Raw genomic sequence first — 19,231 nt, 5'->3', positions numbered from 1 at the left:
AGAAAACAGTTTTATTCTCTTCCATGGACCGTCCCTTTAGCTGGTATGTTTTTTTCCAGGCTATCCATATCTGACAAGTGAGCCATTGGTATAATTGTCATGAATGTTTCAAGAAACCCTATTTTTTTCCTTCGTGCAATATTGCCATAGTCCTCTCCTGCCGCAGTTGACAGCTTCTGACAATCTCCCCCTCCAGTGACTGCTTTAAATAAACCTTCAACCGAGTATGTGTTGTTTGCCTCTGAATCAGCCACTTTAGCACTTTAGCGTATCCTTAGTCAGTACTTGCAATAAAATGAACACAAATATTAACTGTCAGTAATCTTCAGGTAGATAGGATTTGCGCTTTTATCCGAAGACCCTATTGCGACAACATGTAGACTTTGAATAGAGGCTATGAGGAAAGCAAAGACAAAGCCAGGTAATTTTGTAGAACATTTCAGTCTATAAGAGGCACTGAAGATGTGTGTGTTGATGTTTTTTGTGTTTTTTTAGTAGAAATTTTGATTTTACTTATGCATGATTGCGGTCAAAATTACACTTGTCGCCTCTAATATACGATTTTTCTTGTCACAAAATTGTAAATCTTTGACTGTGACTCAGGGAAAGTATACAGAACATGCAATGCTTGAATTGTAGTCTACAGTATCTAGAAAGTGGACATATTTGCCTGTTGAGCAAACCGAAGTCTCCTGGGGGCCTGTGGCTACAAACATTGATACCAAGAAATGCAGGCGCGTATTGAATTGAGCTTTGGAAGGCCCCTTAATGTTTGAGGACAGAAATTTTGTGCAGCCCAATACATCAAAGTGAACCTAACTTGAAAAGAATTACCAGTGGAAGCTGAAGATCAATTGAAGTGTACATCAAACAAAGTTCCATATGCTGGCCATCTAAGTTGCACTTCGGAAAGTCTCTTAATTACTACCTACTATAGAAATTCTGAAATTAGCTTTGAAATGAAATTGCTCCAGATTATGTTTCCTCACTCGCGCTTATATGGACACATATGGTTGCATTGCGGATAATATATGTTTCACTCTCACAAGACCCTCACATTTACATGTATTAGGAAATTTATCAAACTATACCAAATTAAATAAAGCTAGAATTGGAATTTTTATATAATAATATCGTACAATCAATACTCACGATTTTGAATTATATTTAAAGGTACCATATGAAGCAATTCTCGAAATGGAGTTTTTAATGTAAGGTGTGATATTCAACTATATTCAATATGAAAATGTTATTTATCCAGATCATTGTCAGTTTTGTTCACTAAGGATGGCTTTTCAGTTTAGTGACATGCAATAAACATGTCAGATGGTAATTGCTTGTTCCTCTTTACTGCATACTGAATTTATTTTCTGTTTCTTTCACTTAGGATCCTGTCAGGTTTCATAAAACGGATGTACACAGTAACGTGGCTATTACCATGCTCTACCTTGGGAAAAGTGTGCGGTTATCTCATGATGATATCGGCTACAAAGAGGAGATAAAGGTTTTCCAGCAGCACTGTGGGGGTGAAAACCTTTGTATTTACAAAGGCAACCTCCTAGAAGGAGGTAAGAATGCTAGTATTGTAATTACATAGATGACATTCCATGTGTAGTGGTAAAGAATTGTAGGTCAACAATCCCACTATTTACAACATCAGACCGCTGAGTACCCCATATTAGAGTTGGGAAAAGTGATTGCACTCATGGTTAACAAGATTTAACACTTGCTTGACACATTTACATTAGTTTCGTGATTTCAGCTTTGATTCAAATCTATCAAGAGGAAAAAATGTCCTCCGGGGAGTACAAAAAGTAGCTTTTCTCGTTTTGACTTGAATCCCATTAAAGTTTTTGTTAAAAAAAAATAAAAAAGGAAAAAATGCTGTTGTGAATTGAATCAAATTTGCTAAACTTGGAATAAAAGTATAGCCCTTTTTTATGGGTTGGTGTGAAACCCTCCTGTAGATTTAAAAAGTATATGCATTACAAACTTCTTGCATTTCTGTCAGTGGATGTCAGAACAGCACTGCCAGTGATCCTTGCCTAAGGGAGTCTAGCCGGTGCAACAGCAAGGAAGACAGTAATTTAACAAGTGAAAGACCCCAGTGGCGTCGTGTGCATTGTCTGGTATGTTTAAATCAAGCTCGTCAAAACGTCAGTCTATGACTATTCTCAGGGCCAGCTTTAGCATTGGGAGAACCCATGTGACAACCTTTGTTGCATCCCGCTAACCCCAGTGACCTGTTTCTCCATAGTCTCTCTCACTATCACTCCCCAATGGTGCTCTTCATCTCTCCATATACCCTCTCTCAAATGCTTTTAATTTGTTTTATGATTCGGCTTTACGGCAATATAGAGCTGCACGGTGTAACAAAGACATTTTAGACCTGTCTTTGAAGGCTCAACTTGCTTTCTTTCTTGTTGACTTGTGAATTGAAAGTGTTTATAAATCACTGGTTTGTAATATGTCTTTCTCTAGTTACAACTGGGTGGTGTTTCTGCTTACTGCAGGAGTTATGGTTGTTTAACTAACCTTGCCCTTCTTTACATGTTTTTACCTGACCCTTACTCCAGTCAGCTATGATTACAGTAGTGCATTTATTCTGCGGAATTCTTGACAACACAGTTTGCATTCTTTACAGTATATTCCACAATATGTGACTTTTTTGACTACTATTTACTGCTTGGCGCAAAAGTCATGCCTTTCTCCGTTCAGCTCTGTCATTGACACAATTTTATCACCTGTTTATTTGTGTTTGGTTTTCTATTGATACCCAATATACAGGTCTTGCAGTTTGCTTACTTTGCCAAAGAGCTCAGGCTCAAGAGTTGATACCTTCATGGTATGTTCCGTACTCTACGTGGAATATCTTTTGTGTGCTATGTCAGCATTTCTAAATATATGTATGCTGAGTTCGGCTTCTCAGCTTGTGCTCTTTGGACACTCATTTGGGGGTGCAGAGTTCACCCTCTTTGTCGGGTTATTTCTCAGACGTGCAATATCATATATTCATGAAGTTTGGTACCCCTTGTTTAGTACTTTGATATTTGTACCTCCATGGTCAGTCTATATGATCATTGTTGGCCAAATCTCTCGGAATCACCCTGGACAAGCACCTGAATATGAAAAACCACATCAGCAATGTGTGTAAGGGAGCTAACCACTTGATGAGGACACTTAGAAACATCAAACCATTCCTTCCACAAAATGATTTCAAGCAGGTGGTCCAAGCGATTGTCTTGCAGAGGCTAGACTACGGCAGCACTATGCTCTGTGGCCATCCCAAATGCACCCTGGCTCCACTAAAGGCATCATTGAACGCGGCGGCTAGATTGGTTACAGGCACCAAAAGAAACGAGCACATATCCCCAGTCCTAAAATCTCTTAAATGGTTGCCCTACGAAGCTCGAATCCAGTTAAAGATTGCTATTCTTGCACACAAAGCCCTTCACTTCAAAACTTCCAGGTATCTATCGCAAAAGCTTGAATTATCCTGTGGTGATAGAGCCTCAAGAAGCGCAAACACTTTTCTCTTAAAACCACTCATCCTTCACAAAAAGAGAACTTGTCACCGAGCCTTCTCCGGCGCTGCCCCAAAGATATGGAACTCTTTTCCACCGGAAGTATGCAGAATCTCCTCAACGACTGCTTTCAAAATGGAAGCCAAAAGATTACTAATGAATAAATTCTTACCTTTATTGAGCTAGGTTCACATGCTCAAAGTCATTAATCCTACAACCATTCTACCATCGTTTGATACTGCTCGTTTCTACATCATAGTGTGCCCCCCTTCGCAGCACGCTATATACTTGTTTATTGTATTACTCTCCGTGACTCAATTTGTCCTGTATTTACGTGAGCATTCTCATTTCTTATTATTACTTGGTATCGAGATTGCATCTAAGTCCTTCCTTCCACCTTATTGTAAAGCACTCTGATATCCTTCGGGATCATGTTCGCTCTATATACAACTTTATAAATAAATAAACAAGATTATCATCTTGTGAGCCTTAAAACATTTTGTGTTTTACTCTTCAGGTTCTGTCTTATTGCCTTTGCTATTTGATTGGCTCTTTCACCCTATCCTGTAGTGTTGGTTTGTACATGCTCCCTGGTCATGATTGTTTCTTTTCCTGGAATTATGTCATGCTGTTATTGCTCTCCAGGGAGATGTGTCTCTCTGTTGATTCTTTCTTTCTGTTATGAAGGGTACTTAATAGTCTTAACTTGTTTAGGGTTTGTGAGATCCAATATCAGTTTTTTTAATAAAAGATTTATTAGCAGCCGCTGCTCACAGCCGGTCCTCCAGAATTTCTCCAGTACAGTCATTCCAGAACACTGCGATCTATGGTAACAGTAGAGTAAAACACTAACAATATTTAATTGTTGTACCTTAATGGCAGATGCCTGATCCTGTTGTTCCCCTTCACTCTTGACGCCACAGATATCTTTTTACTAGGACCATCCACCACTATGGAATCCAATGACAATTTTCAATTTGATTCATTATGAACCACCATTCCTGCACTTCACCACCTTTCTCACATTCCACACCCTGCCATCCTGGGTGATCACACTATTCCTATTGACTCTAACCACTTTGATGGCATTACCAAACTTCGAGCCACCTTTCACCATGATCCCAATCTCCTACAAACAAAATCAGGTACTCTTACATTCCATTTATCGTCATACCTTGCCTTCATTATCTCCTGTTTCTCCTTCACTCTTTCGGCCCTCACAAATATCATCACTGTCTGCACGGTTGAGTCTCTTTTTCATCCACCATGGACACAACTTCGAAACCGGATCCCTTCCTTTCAGCAACCTAAAAGGGCTTACTTCTTTGACAGAGTGGGGTGTAATGCGATACATTTATAACTTTTCCCTCAACACATCCTTCCATTTACCTCCAGATTTATGTGCTACTTTAAGCACACGGTTGAAGCTCTCAACTTGACCATTCTCCTGTTGCTTATGTCTGACATGTCTGATGCCACAAGTTTTTTAAGAAACTCCTCCATTTCACTCGACATAAGCTGCACCCCATTGTCAGTCACCAAAACCTTTGGACATCCTTCTCGAGCTAAAACTTCTCTAAAAAATCCAATCCCTACTTGAGATGGGGCATGTGCAACAAACTTCACTTTCGGCCACTTTGAATGATGATCAATTATGACCAATGCAAACCTGGCCTCACGGGTTAACCTGTTTAAAAAAAAAAAATATTCTTTATTGTCCAATATAAAAAATGCAATATACATATTACAACAATTATACATTATGCTTTGACGTGATTCTAACAATATGTTTTTCAAAGGACTTCTGTAAACAGTTTTTCCCATCCAAAAAATCAAATTATGGGGAAAATAACATTGTGTATTGAACTTATTAACCCTCCTACCCTTAAATTACCAGTACCGCTAGATGATATCATATCTTCTTATCTAACTTAGTGCGTTAATTGCTATTGCCCTTATTTCCTGACTACGACTGTCCATCGCTTTGTGGCAGTCTTCCTCACTCGGGACAGTTGGAGCCTGTGAGGTCATGTCTCCTATCTCTTCTAGCTCTTGAATCATTGCTCCCCGCGCCAACAGTATTTCTGGAAGTTGGACATCACTCCTGGTCTTCCTCATATGGTTCTCTTCAACCATCGCCCATTCTTTTAAATCTTTCTTCCATTTTTCCAGCTGCGGGCCCTGTGGAGACAACCAGTGGATCGCTATTCTTCTCTTGGCTATTGTAAGACCTAATGCCAGGAACCATCTAGTAGTTTTACGTTTGGGATTTTTAGGGATCTAGCCCAGAAGGCATGTCTGTGTCTCTGAGGTGATTGCCCATCCCACGGGTTAACCTGTTATTAGGACCTGAAACATCAAACGCTACCTACTACCAAGGAGCCTTAGGCCATGACACCAGCTTGAGGGGAGTAGGAAACACCCTAAGCATTTTATGACTTTTTATGCTCTTAAAGCTTTCGCTCCCTATGGTCCACCATCTTGTCCAAACCTAGCCACCAAAAGTTGGCTCTGATGAGAGGTTTCATGGAGGACATTCCTAAGTGTCCCTCATGTACCAACTTTAAAATCTCTTACTGCATGCCACCCTGTCGAATACACTTCCCTCCTTTGAACACCTAATCTCCTTCTAATTAAAACTTATCAGAAACATTTACATAAGGTCTAACTTCAGGAGGCACACATTTCTCCTCAGGCCACCCTTCCATAAAGTATTTTTTCAGTAGTAAACACACACCATCTTCATTCATCCCTCCTTTCCAATCTTCTTCTGAAATGCCTTCCAATTCCTTACCCACAAAATGTTTAACAGTAGCCACCAATTCAATTGTATTCTTTTCCTTATCACTCATATTATCAGAACATGGCAGCCTTGATAAGCAGTCAGCAGTGACATTGCTTTTCTTAAGAACATACTCCACTCTGAAATTGTATTCTTGTAATCTGGAAGTGAGCCTGGAAATGCGTGCATTGGAATTCCACCCACCATCTGGTGGCAAAATTCCCACCAGGGGCTTGTGATCCGTCTTAAGCAGAATTCTACTACCCCATACATAGGTGTGGAAATATTTAATTGCCCCAACGCAAGCCCAAAGCTCCTTACAGCATATATTCTCTCAGTCTCCGTTAACGCCCTGGATGCGAATGCCACACACCATTCATCTTGCCACACACCATTCATCCTTCCTACTTCTCTGACTCAACACTCCACCAATCACCTACAAACTGGCATCCATAGTTATAGATTAGAATTGAATAAATGCACTGCTGGTTATTGTCTCTTTAGTTATGATTTAATCAAATTGGGTGGTGCACCGGAAGGTGGCGTCGAGTGTCCAACGACGTCAGGCGAATGTCAATTTAGAAGTGAGTCTAGAAGAACTCTAGAGTCATCCCTTCACAGGCACTCATTGGGTTGTCTCCCATATGCAAGAAGACTTTCACTCATTTCATCCAATTGTTCATTAAGTTTTTTATTTCATTCAATTTGAATGTTATCGGTTATAGGCATATTTTGTTGACCTTCATATGATGATTAACATGTTTTATATTTCAGACATTGTCATTATGGAGCATCCAATGCATTTCGGGCATTCAACAACATGCCCTTCGTCAGGGAAAACGACACAGGTGTGGCGTGCATGTCATCTATGCATGTCCGCATAGATGACATGCACGCCACACCTGTGTCATTTTCCCTGACGAAGGGCATGTTGTTGAATGCCCGAAATGCATTGGATGTTCCATAATGACAATGTCTGAAATATAAAACATGTTAATCATCATATGAAGGCCAACAAAGTATGCCTATAACCGATAACATTCAAATTGAATGAAATAAAAAACTTAATGAACAATTGGATGAAATGAGTGAAAGTCTTTTTGCATATGGGAGACAACCCAATGAGTGCCTGTGAAGGGATGACTCTAGAGTTCTTCTAGACTCACTTCTAAATTGACATCCATAGTTATAGCACACAATTTGTTCAAACAGAATGACTTGAGTATAGGTGCCCTCACAATCTCTGCCTTGATTTCACGGGACGCTGCTTGTTGTCTTTTTGACCAAATGAACTCAGACTTATTCCTTGTCAGTTACCTGAGAGGCTCCGCTTTAGTGGCAAATCCTTGTATAAACCTGCTGTACTATTCACATAGACCAGAAAATGATAATAACTTCTCCTTATTACCTGGTGCAGGAGCCTGAACGATAGCATACACCAGTGATTTGTCAAGCACCACACCATCTCCTGATAGCGTGTGCCCCAAATACTCCACAGAGTTACGGAAAAACCAGCAGTTTTCAGCCATAAGAGTCAGACCACGCATTCCCAATCTCTTGCATACTTCTACCACATGCCCCATATGTTCCTCCTCATTCTTTGAGAATATGAAAATGACGTCTTGGAAGCATTTCACAAATGTGTCCACATCCTTAAAAATGTTGTACATTGTCCTTTGAAATACTGATGCCCCTGAGGCTAAACCAAAGGGCATCTTTTTGAATTGAAATAAACCTTAGGGTGTTTGTGTATAAATGCTGTGATTTTCTCGACTCCTCAGTAACCTCAATCTGGTGGTGTGTTGAATGGAGATCCAAGGTAGAAAACACTCTGACTGCCTCCAGCATACACACCACTTCATTGATGTTTGGAAGAGGATAGCATTCCACTGCCAAATTGGACTGGCATTCAAAGCTCTCAAATCCACACATAATCTGATACATGTATCTGTTTTGCGAGCCGAAACAATGGGGGAAACCAACTCCGGTGACTCCACCTCCTTGATGATCCTTTCCTCAACAAACCCTTCCAACATGTTTTTTTAACTCCTCCCTCACATTCACAGGCACCCCCGTAACTTCTGTTTCACAGGGACAGCACCATCTTTCACTTTGATCTTATGTCTAAACCCGAGCAATTTCCTAAACTTTCAGCAAACAGACTGGGAAACTGCTGGATAACATCATATTTGCCTGTACTATTAGACACAATCAACACAGGTTCTTTGCTTCTCAGATTAAGGATGATATCTAATTTAGCCTGGCCACTGCAACCCAGTACATTGGGCCCTTTGACCACTTCATGCAATGTAATTTGAGCCCTTCTGTTTTTAATTTTAATCTCCACCTCCTCATAATCCTAAATATCAATCCTAGACCCATAAAAGCTTTAACAATGATGTCAGATTTACTAAATTTTCAGACTGTTGTACACAATAATCCTTGGTCATAATAGTGCATGGCGATCCAGAATCCGCCATCAATTCAAGTTCAATATTCAATATACACACCACACACGTGGGAGTCCCCATAGCACCCTCCCTTTCCATTGCTGCACCGAACCCTTGATAGATAGAACAATCCCACTCTCTTCTCCACTGTCTGCACCCTGGTGAGTATCTTCATTCACACATGAAACTTTTCCTTTGCAGTTATACTGCTATTGTTTTTCTTGAAATCTCTACATACCCATGAAAAATGCCCAATCCGACCACATTTACTACATTCCTTCCCCACAGCAGGGCACCATGGGCAAGAGGTGATGTGGCAGTTGCTCCCACAACTGAAACAATTAAATGGTTTGTCACCATTCTCATAATTCTGAGACCACCACAAATTACTAGTCGCCACACTGCACACTCCTTCAGATGTCTTGCTATCTTTACACAAAGATTTCATCCACTCCTCAGACAGTTCTAACAACATGGCAGTACTAATAACAGCCCGCAAATTAGGATCACCCTTTATCCACAATTGTCCTTGAACCTTCTTGCTCCTGAAATGTACAATAATCTGGTCACTAATCATCTTATCTGTGATAGGTCCAGAGTTGCAGTTTGTAGATCAGGCTCGTTGCCCAGTGAGAAGCTTGTCAAATGTTCACTCTCTTCCTGCACTCTGGTATATAACTTAAATCTATTGAGAGCAACACTAGTCCTAGTTTAAAACGATTTTGCATCCGTAGCATAGCTTCATCCCATACATTTCCACCAGCACTGCCTTCAACTTGTGGGAGTGTTCTAAAGACTACTTGCCACTCCTCGTCGCCATTGTAAGATCCGTAAACATATTTTTTTTAATAAAAGAAGATTTATTGGTGGCAGCACAGTACGGAGCAACTGTTCACAGTCAGTCCTTCAGAATAGCTCCAATACAGAGTCATTCCAGAACAGTACTATGTTAACAGGAGAACAAAACAGTCCTTCAGAATAGCTCCAATACAGAGTCATTCCAGAACAGTACTATGGTAATAGTAGAACAAAACACTATTAAAAATAAACACAATGTAAAGCAATGTAACGCAGTTGTTATAACGATTTGCATTATTGCTGAGGATTTCTTCTTTCTGAAGGTCATTTCCCTCTAATGATACAACTTTTCTCCTCTCTGAAGGTATTTCTACACATAGACGTGAGGGCACTACGCTTTTGCATCATGGTTTCTACTTTTTGTAGATAGCTTTATTATTTTCTTACTGGATTGTTGCTCTTCTAGGGGACAACTCTTTTCATTATTTACCTAACTCTAGGTTGTAGTTAGGTGTGCAATTTGCGAATTGTGGTCCCTAGATCGTTAACCTTGTGTTTCGCTAAGCTTCAAGGTTTCCTTTTCCTACTTTTTATTCTTAGTCAACTTTATACTCTATTGTTTACTGATACTGTCTCAGGCAATTTGCGTTACCCTGATGTTTTGGATGGAGGTTGCTTCCTACATGTTATAATGCCACTATGATTTCCGTACTATTCTGTCAGCATTGTCTCTCTCTGATTCTTCAGCTTTCCTTTATTTCTACAATCCCCTATGTAATAGATGTGCATGCACTGTAAAAATGTAAGACTATCTGTGTGCATGTGTAATTATACTAATAATAATTTAAATGGCACCTGCTGATTTATGTGGTTATTTTATAGTGCTACTCTTCTCAGTGTAGGGTGTCAGAGTGGTTTAGTACACACACAGAGACACAATCAGTCAAACTATCTTTATTTGGCTAAAAACAATAACCATAAAAGTACAACAATCTACACAGTTATATTGACTTAATTTGTCATTGGCAGGCAGATGTTTACTGATGCTAGTTTTTTTGTAAAACCAGTAATGCCAGTTTGACCCTCATTATCTTTAAGACTTGCAAAAATGTTTGCATGCAGCTCCTTGATGCCGGTAAATACATATTCATCACTTAGCTATATTAGAAGGATTGTCATTCATGAACTGGGAATAACAAAATGATCTCTGTGTCAAAAGTGGTAGCCCACTTACTTATCTCCTTAAAATACATATATGTGATATGCATGTTCCACAATGTGCTTTGTAGCCCTCACATTAACCCTCTATGCTACTTTATGAGTCAACACTGTGATTGGACAAAGCACAGTGCTCTCCCAGAACTGCATCAACCACCAGAGTTATTTTACAAGGATTAAAATCCCCTCAAAATTGCTGAGCACACATCGCTGCAGCTGGTTTCTTAACCCTGTAAGATATTTTAAAATGCTACCTCTTTGTGTTGTATTGTATTGTAATTGCATTTATATAGAGCTTACTATTGTGACTGATTAAGTAAACTAGAACAGACTTCCTATCACATTTGTCCTTGTTGCTTATTTCTTTGCAGAATGTGTAAAATGACCTGTCAGACTCTGCCTTTTAAGCTCTGCACCACATGAACTCACCCACTTTCCTCTCCCATGCTTTGGCCCCCAGTTTAAGAGTTTCTGGAGTAAATTATTTCCAGTGCCAGCAATGGATGCCCTTCCTTTTATTCCTTGTGGTCTCTGCAATCTGTCTGATTTTGGGGTGTATGTCAGAAATCATGAGCAAAAGTAATGTCTAACAGGAGTATTGTATCCTAAATATCTTTTACGAAACTATCATCCCATTGGCTATAGAGTTTTGTATTTGTAACTCAATAGGTGTGATCATTTTTGTTAAGCATGTCTAGGATGCATATTTCTGTTTGAAGATAATTTGATGACCATATTCTGGTACCTTGCCTTGACAGTTTTTGCTACAAAATAGAAAATCAAATTCAAGCATGTTTTTTTCCAGTATGTGTACATTCAGTTTCTTAGCATTTAAATTCAATGCAATTAAAACCATGAGGCTGTCGAATAATACTAAAGTGAACTGTATTGGGCCTCTGCTTATCACTGCTTACAACCTGCAAAGTAAGCAAACTAAATGCAAGACAATGCTTGTTTTCGTTACTGTCTTTTGTAGAGCACTAATATCCAAACAGGATCATTTCGGTAATTAGTTATTTATTTGTTTATTTATTTATTCATTCGTGGGTATTTTTATAGACCCCCACCATTGCTTACAAGCGTCCTTGTCTACGCTAGAAAGGATCCGATGCATGACGCTCATGTCACTGAAACTACATACCACGTAATAATGCACTTTCTATTTCTCTTTTGCACAGAGACGTTCCAGTGCACGTCTAGAAGACACCGTGGATTCCCTTTTAGCCTCACATTTTATATCAATGGAATACTAGTTGATCGATTAAGCTCTTGCTGTGAATATAAACATCGAAAAGGTGCAAGGCTTGGAGGAAAACATGGATACTTTAGATTTGTGAACATCGAAGGAGCTTCGCCATGCTACAGGTACATATGTACCACGTATTCAAAGTTATATAGATTTTTATTCACCAGGGCAGAAATACACAGTGAAATTTGATACAGCAGCCGCTGAAGCTGCAGACAGGTGGCGGCTGACCACTGACGGTTCCAGAGAAAGTAGGCCATCTGTGTCACCCCACATATGGTGGGGTCCTACATTATTACTCACATCCCCACAGGACCAGGTGAGATCTTCTTGTGGGACACCCCCGCGCCGCACGGCCACCAGCTGCTGCGTGTGCCCCATTGCCTGCCTTCTGCCTCAGCGCCGGCCTCGCTGCCGCCTTGGTCGCTCCCCTTTGGTTTTCGCCGGTTTTGCCCTAAATTTGTGCTTGTTTTCTTTGTGTGCCGTATGATCGTTTCTTCAGCTGTTTTTCCACTGTTTTGCCCGCCATTTGTGCCTGTATTTTTTGTGCCGTTTTCCTTCCTGTTTTGCCCTCCATTTGTGCATGCTTAATTGATTGTTACCTCTGTGCCGTGTTTGTCTCCTTCCTGTTTGCCCGCCTACCTCGCCGCCCTCCGCTCTCCCTCCCCGCTTCCCGCTTCCCGCCACCGCCATTTGCCCCGCCCCTTTTCTCTTCTGTTCCCTCCCCGCTCCCGCCTCCCAGCTGCTCCGCCCACCCGCGCACTTCGCCTTAAATGGCGACCGTGCGAACGCGCAGCGGTCACGCGCAGCGGGCGCGCCGATTGTGCGCCGAAGGCGCGCCAAAGGTAAGCCCGTCTGCACACGTCCGCGACCGGATCGCGACCAGCGCCAGGACCCCTGGCCCCCGAAGACCCCGACCGACCCACCTGACGTACTCTGCCGCCTCCCTCATCGCACTCAACACCGGCCGACTCCCAGAATGCCATCAAGCCACTCCACGACGTACCCACGGACCTTTCAGCTGCCACGCCTGCAAATTCTCCTGCATCCGGACCTGCCTCGCACCAGCACCCGCCAAGTCGAACACCAGCAGCACCCACCTCAAGTGCATCCTGCTCAACACCCGCTCCGTCCACAGACACGCCATCGAACTCTGGAACCTCCTTGACGCCACAGCCCCTGACGTTGCCTTCCTCACGGAGACCTGGATGAACGCCTCTTCAGCTCCCGACATCGCCATCGCTATCCCAGAGGGCTACAAGATCGTCCGGAGGGACCGCAACGCCAACCAGATGGGAGGAGGCATCGCCATCATCCACAAGAACACCATCCGTCTCACGACCAGCACCGACAACACCCTGACCACCGCCGAACACCTGCATTTCCAGATCCACACCAACCCGAACACCACCCTCAGAGGCACCCTGATCTACCGACCCCCTGGACCACGCACACAATTCAGCGAGGACATCGCCGACTTCGTCAGCCCGCTTGCCCTCCCCTCCTCTGACTACATCCTCCTGGGGGACCTCAACTTCCACCTGGAGAACAACAACGACCGCAACACCACCACCCTGCTGGACAACCTCGCCAACCTGGGACTCAAGCAACTGGTGTCCACCCCCACCCACCTCGCCGGACACACACTCGACGCAGTCTTCTCTTCCAGCACAGACATCGACTTCAGCCACGCCACAGAGCTTCAATGGACGGACCACAGCTGCGTCCACTTCACCTTCAAGAGAACGACAACCCACCACCACCAGCAACAGGCCGCCCGCAGAAGCTGGAACAAGATCACAGCAGACCAGCTCGCCACCTCCCTGAGCCAGCACCCTCCTGCCAGCTCAGCGGACCCCAGCCAGGCCGCCGACAACCTCACGAAGTGGATCAGCATCTGCGCAGACGAGCTCGCCCCGCTGAGGACCCCGCCCAGCAGACCCGGCAGCAAGAAAGCCCCGTGGTTCACCGACGAACTCAAGAGCTCCAAGAAGAACTGCCGAGCCCTCGAGAAAGTCTGGAGAAGGGAACCTACACCGGACAACAGGACCTCCTTCAAGCTTGCCACCCGGAAGCACCACCAGCTGATCCGCGCCGCCAAGAAAACAGCATTCAAGAAGCGGTTGGACAACAACGCACACAACTGCAAGGAACTCTTCAACATCGTGAAAGAGCTTTCCAACCCCAGCGCAGGAAACAACGACATCACCCCATCGCAAGACCTCTGCAACTCCCTCGCTTCATACTTCCACAACAAGATCGCGGACATACACAACAGCTTCAACAACCAACCAACGCACACCATGACCGAACAATCACCCCCCACCACCACCCTCCACGCCTGGACCCCGATCAGCACCGAAGACACCATCCGCACAATGAACTCCATCCACTCCGGATCACCGACCGACCCCTGCCCTCACCACGTCTTCAACAAGGCCGACGCTGTCATCGCACCCCACCTGCGAGACACCATCAACACATCCTTCGACACCGCCACCTTCCCTGAGAGCTGGAAACACGCCGAACTCAGCGCTCTACTCAAGAAACCAACAGCGGACCCCACCGAACTCAAGAACTACCGCCCCATCTCGCTCCTCCCGTTTCCAGCCAAAGTCATCGAGAAGATCGTCAACAAGCAGATGGCCGCCTTCCTCGAGACGAACGGATCCCTCGACCCCTCACAGTCCGGCTTCCGAGCTAATCACAGCACCGAGACCGCCCTCATCGCCGCCACCGATGACATCCGAGCCCTGATGGACAATGGAGAAACAGCGGCCCTCATCCTCCTAGACCTCTCCGCGGCATTCAACACGGTCTGCCACCGCACCCTAGTACAGCGCCTCAGCAACATCGGAATCCAGGACAAGGCGCTGGAATGGATCATCTCCTTCCTCGACGGAAGAACACAGAGAGTCCGCCTACCACCGTACAAGTCAGAGGCCTCCGAAGTCATCTGCGGCGTCCCTCAAGGATCATCTCTGAGCCCCACCCTCTTCAACGTCTACATGAGCCCCCTCGCGGCCATCGTACGCAAACACAACCTCAGCATAATCTCCTACGCCGACGACACCCAGCTGATCCTCTCCCTGACCAACGACCCCGCCTCCGCCAGAGCCAACCTGCACGAAGGGATGAAAGAGGTAGCCGAGTGGATGACGACCAGCCGCCTGAAACTGAACTCTGACAAGACGGAGGTCCTCATCCTGGGCTCTTCCCCCTCCGCCTGGGACGACTCCTGGTGGCCTCCCGCCCTGGGCACCGCACCCAAACCGACAGACCATGCACGCAACCTGGGCTTCATCCTGGACTCCTCCCTCTCCATGACCAGGCAAGTCAACAACGTCTCCTCGGCGTGCTTCAACATCCTACGCATGCTACGGAAGATCTTCCGGTGGATCCCCACCGAGACCAGGAAGACCGTCACCCAGGCCCTCGTCACCAGCCGACTGGACTACGGCAACGCCCTCTACGCCGGTACCACCGCCAAGCTCCAGAAGAGACTCCAGCGGATCCAGAACGCCTCAGCCAGACTCATCCTCGACATCTCACGAACCAGCCACATCACCGGACATCTGAGAGACCTTCACTGGCTCCCCGTCAACAAAAGAATCACCTTCCGCCTCCTCACCCACGCACACAAAGCCCTACACGACCAAGGCCCGAGCTACCTCAACAGCCGGATCAACTTCTACGCTCCCAAACGCCACCTCCGATCAGCCAACCACGTCCTCGCCGCCGTCCCCCGCATCCGAAGAGCGACTACAGGAGGAAGGTCCTTCTCCTACCTGGCCGCCAAGACCTGGAACTCCCTCCCTCCCGACCTGCGCCTGACCCAAGACCACCTCTCCTTCAGGAAGAAGCTGAAGACCTGGCTGTTCGAGCAGTAGCGGCACCCCCACCCCCCCCCCCCCCCCAGCGCCTTGAGACCCTACGGGTATGTAGCGCGCTCTACAAGTGTCACTGATTGATTGATTGATTGATAGTGTTGGGGTGGTAGGAAGAGAATCCTGTTGTTAATTCGGCTCATTACTTTATGATTGTCCAAAATGAGGAGCACATACCACCTGGCAAAAGGCACAATTCTAATGAGTATTAAAAACCACAAATTCGCTTAGCATTGTATATGGTCATTTTCAGCTCCAAGTGCATATGATGCCAGGGTGACTACAATATGAAGTGGTCCTCTAAATGCGCTTCAGGAGCAAAGGGAAATGCATGTGCTATAAGGTGAGTCGCAGTGCATGCTGTTCCCTTGTGCTCACACTGGTATCACTAAGGCTCCTTCAAGTGTCTTGGATCTCCTTACCAAGACATCATTAAAAAGTATTAAACTAGCTGCTCTAAAAATGTGTTTTATTTGGAACACAAAGCAGAACTTCCAGAGACTGCCACAACGTTTTGGAGCAGTTCGAAGAAGCATAGACATAGTATAGATGGAATGGCCAATGACAACATTGATTCTTTGTCATCCATCTGTAATAAAGTCCTAGTTTTATGATTCGCAATTCCTCTTAAAATGCTGTCTCATAATATCAGGTGGTCAACCAGTGTGTAATACAGGTACATGTTGGTCTAAATGCATGGTCCATTCTTCGACTTGCTAACTAAATTTACCCCTTAAGTTCTGGGCCTCCTCTCCCCACCCCACCCCACTGCTGAGCCCTTAGTTTGATATTTGGGGCAGTTCACACTTAAGTCTGAAAAAGCCTGACAAAAGCCAGTGATTGGAGCAAAACGCAAACGACAGACATGCAAGGAAAATTTGTGGGAAAATGCAGGGGTCGAGGCTGTGAAACTCGCTCCTGAATTAAGGAAAAAAGTAAAGAGCCCCGTTATCTGTCTTCTATATCCCGGGGATATCTACATATAAGCTACAGCAATAATGACACTAAGGGATGTCTAGAAACGAGGTACCTACCAAAACGGGAGGCCAACTTCACTCCATGGTCCGTACACGTTGCTAAACCGGTAACCAACATCCGCGTTTGCATGGGCGACTCGCATTCGCCATTATGTAAAAAACGGACCGGGACGTCACGCAGGCGCGTCCACAGCCCACCTGACACAAAGAAGGGTCTACCCTGCTCAAGGGCCGGGCAACAAAAATAAAGAAAGGACAGCCTCACATCGTACTTCATACCTCGCTGGCACATAAAGCACCAAACGAGGACGAGCACAGACGCCAAGACAGCCGCCTACATACCAGAGACATCCATACTAAGACAGTAATCTAAATACGGGGTAAACTGAAAGCCCTCTGCTGCTTCAAACAATCTAAATAAAACGCAAGATAATACAAAAATATTAAATAATAAGAAATAGTAAAGGAACCAACCCATCACCAAACCAACATGGGCCGAGTATCTCTGGCACTGCATAACCATATTGAGGTTTACAATCTATAACTCAAATAGAACCCCCCCCCAACACACAAGATACTATATAAAAGCAAGATGCAGCTACTCAAATAAAATACAAGCAGCATACATCAATGCACAGGAAAACAATCCTGAGACTCAGAAAACATCCTCAAGGAGAGCCCTACCTGTGTGCGTCTTAAGAAAGGGACATCCAAATCATAATCAACAGCATATATTAAATGAATGCCCACAATTCGTCACGGTCATTAAGTCCATTTGTAGAGGTGTGGTATCTATCAATTATTCTATCCTCAGTCCTGTTCAATTTCAGTTCTAGCTCACCTCTATTTTTGGCCGTAACTACTACTAGGACCGACCACATCATGTCCTCTTCACTATGTCCGGCGTCAGAGTAGTGCTGGACCAGTGGAGCCCCACCAGTTCTGCACCTAATGTGCGTCTTGTGCTGCCCAATCCGCATTTTAACTGCTTGGGTCGTCTGGCCTATATAGGCAAGGTTACACGGACAGACTACTACATATACAACATTTTTAGTGTTGCAATTAGAAAATGAATGCATAGTGTGCATCTGTCCATTGATCGTTATATCCTTCAAATCTTTAGAGTTGGGGCACACCGTACAATTCATGCATCGGTAGTGTCCGATCAATGCTGGTAGACCTAATAGACTCCTAGTATCTTTTCGGATTGGTAATTCTCTACTGGCTCTGACTAAATGTTGCTTTAATGTTTTTCCCTTTCCGGAAAGCAAAGAGCGGTTTGGGAATGTTGAGGTGTTCAATCAACCTCCAGTTCTTTAGGATAATTTTGCTTGACCTTATTGGCTTTTGGGTTAAAAGTCAATACACAAGTCATCTCACTTTTTTCGTTTTTTTCTTTCGGGGTCAATAGACTCTCTTGGGGCATGTACCAAGCTCTTTTAAGTGCAGCTTTAACTAATTTCCTCGGTTACCCACGGGCACACAGTTTGTTCAATAAAATTTCTGCATTATCGAAATAGTCTTGTTTATTAGAGCAATTACGGCGCACGCGTAAAAACTGCCCGTATGGCAAGTTTTCGTTGAGACTCCTGGGGTGGCCGCTGGTGAACTCTAAAAGAGTTTTGCGATAAGTCAGCTTAGTAAATAAGTTCATCTCAAGGTGGCCTTTGTTATCAAAAATCCACACGTCTAGAAAATTGATTTTCTCGTTACTATAATTAATAGTAAATTTGAGATCAGGAGTACGTGCATTAAGCCACCCATGGAAAAGCTCAAGTTCTTCTCTGTTACCTGTCCAGATTAGGAATATATTGTCAATGAAATGAACCCATCTCGACAAACAATGCCGAAATGGGTTCGCCTCACCAACGACATACCTCCCCTCAAACTGGTCCATCACGAGATTAGCTATCTCCGGGGCAAAACAACACCCCATAGCTACCCCCTTAAATTGTAAATATAGATCCCCCTTACAAGAAAAGAAGCTGTTCTTTAAACAAATTTTGACCAAATCGAGGATAAATTTAGTCGGAACTTGGTAGGGCCTGCTTCTTTGATCTAAGTTACATCACCATGAGAGCATCGTCTTGTGGTATATTTGTGTAGAGACTCTCGATGTCGAAGGAGACCAACAACTGCTGGTCTCCATCGAACATCGAGTTCTCAAATTTGTGGATAAAACCCATCGTGTCCCTTTCCATGCCAGGTACAAACCCTGCAAGTGGATCCAACTGAATGAGTGAGCAACCTGCTCCATATTTATTCTGCCTTTCATCCTGCAGCGCCGCCATGGAGAATGGGAGCATTACCAAATTCAACACCTACTGCTCTCTGTCCTTTGCACAACCA

At 44.2% G+C, this 19,231-nt stretch overlaps 1 protein-coding gene across 3 annotated transcripts in view; it reads left to right on the top strand.

The window, feature by feature from the left end:
* ERICH3 (glutamate rich 3) overlaps positions 1–19,231 on the top strand; it is a 569,740-nt gene that overhangs the window by 228,961 nt on the left and 321,548 nt on the right. For all 3 annotated transcript variants that reach the window (XM_086953866.1, XM_086953868.1, XM_086953865.1), the window contains exons 8-9: positions 1,388–1,568; positions 11,951–12,137. In XM_086953866.1, coding sequence (XP_086809992.1) covers positions 1,388–1,568; positions 11,951–12,137 — 368 coding nt within the window. The remainder of the gene's footprint in view (positions 1–1,387; positions 1,569–11,950; positions 12,138–19,231) is intronic.

Source organism: Lissotriton vulgaris, chromosome 1_1, assembly GCF_964263255.1.
Source record: "Lissotriton vulgaris chromosome 1_1, aLisVul1.2, whole genome shotgun sequence".
NCBI classification, from domain to species: Eukaryota; Metazoa; Chordata; class Amphibia; order Caudata; family Salamandridae; genus Lissotriton; species Lissotriton vulgaris.
The sequence above is the reverse complement of the archived record's forward strand: the minus strand, read 5'-3'. Positions and strand labels throughout refer to the sequence as shown.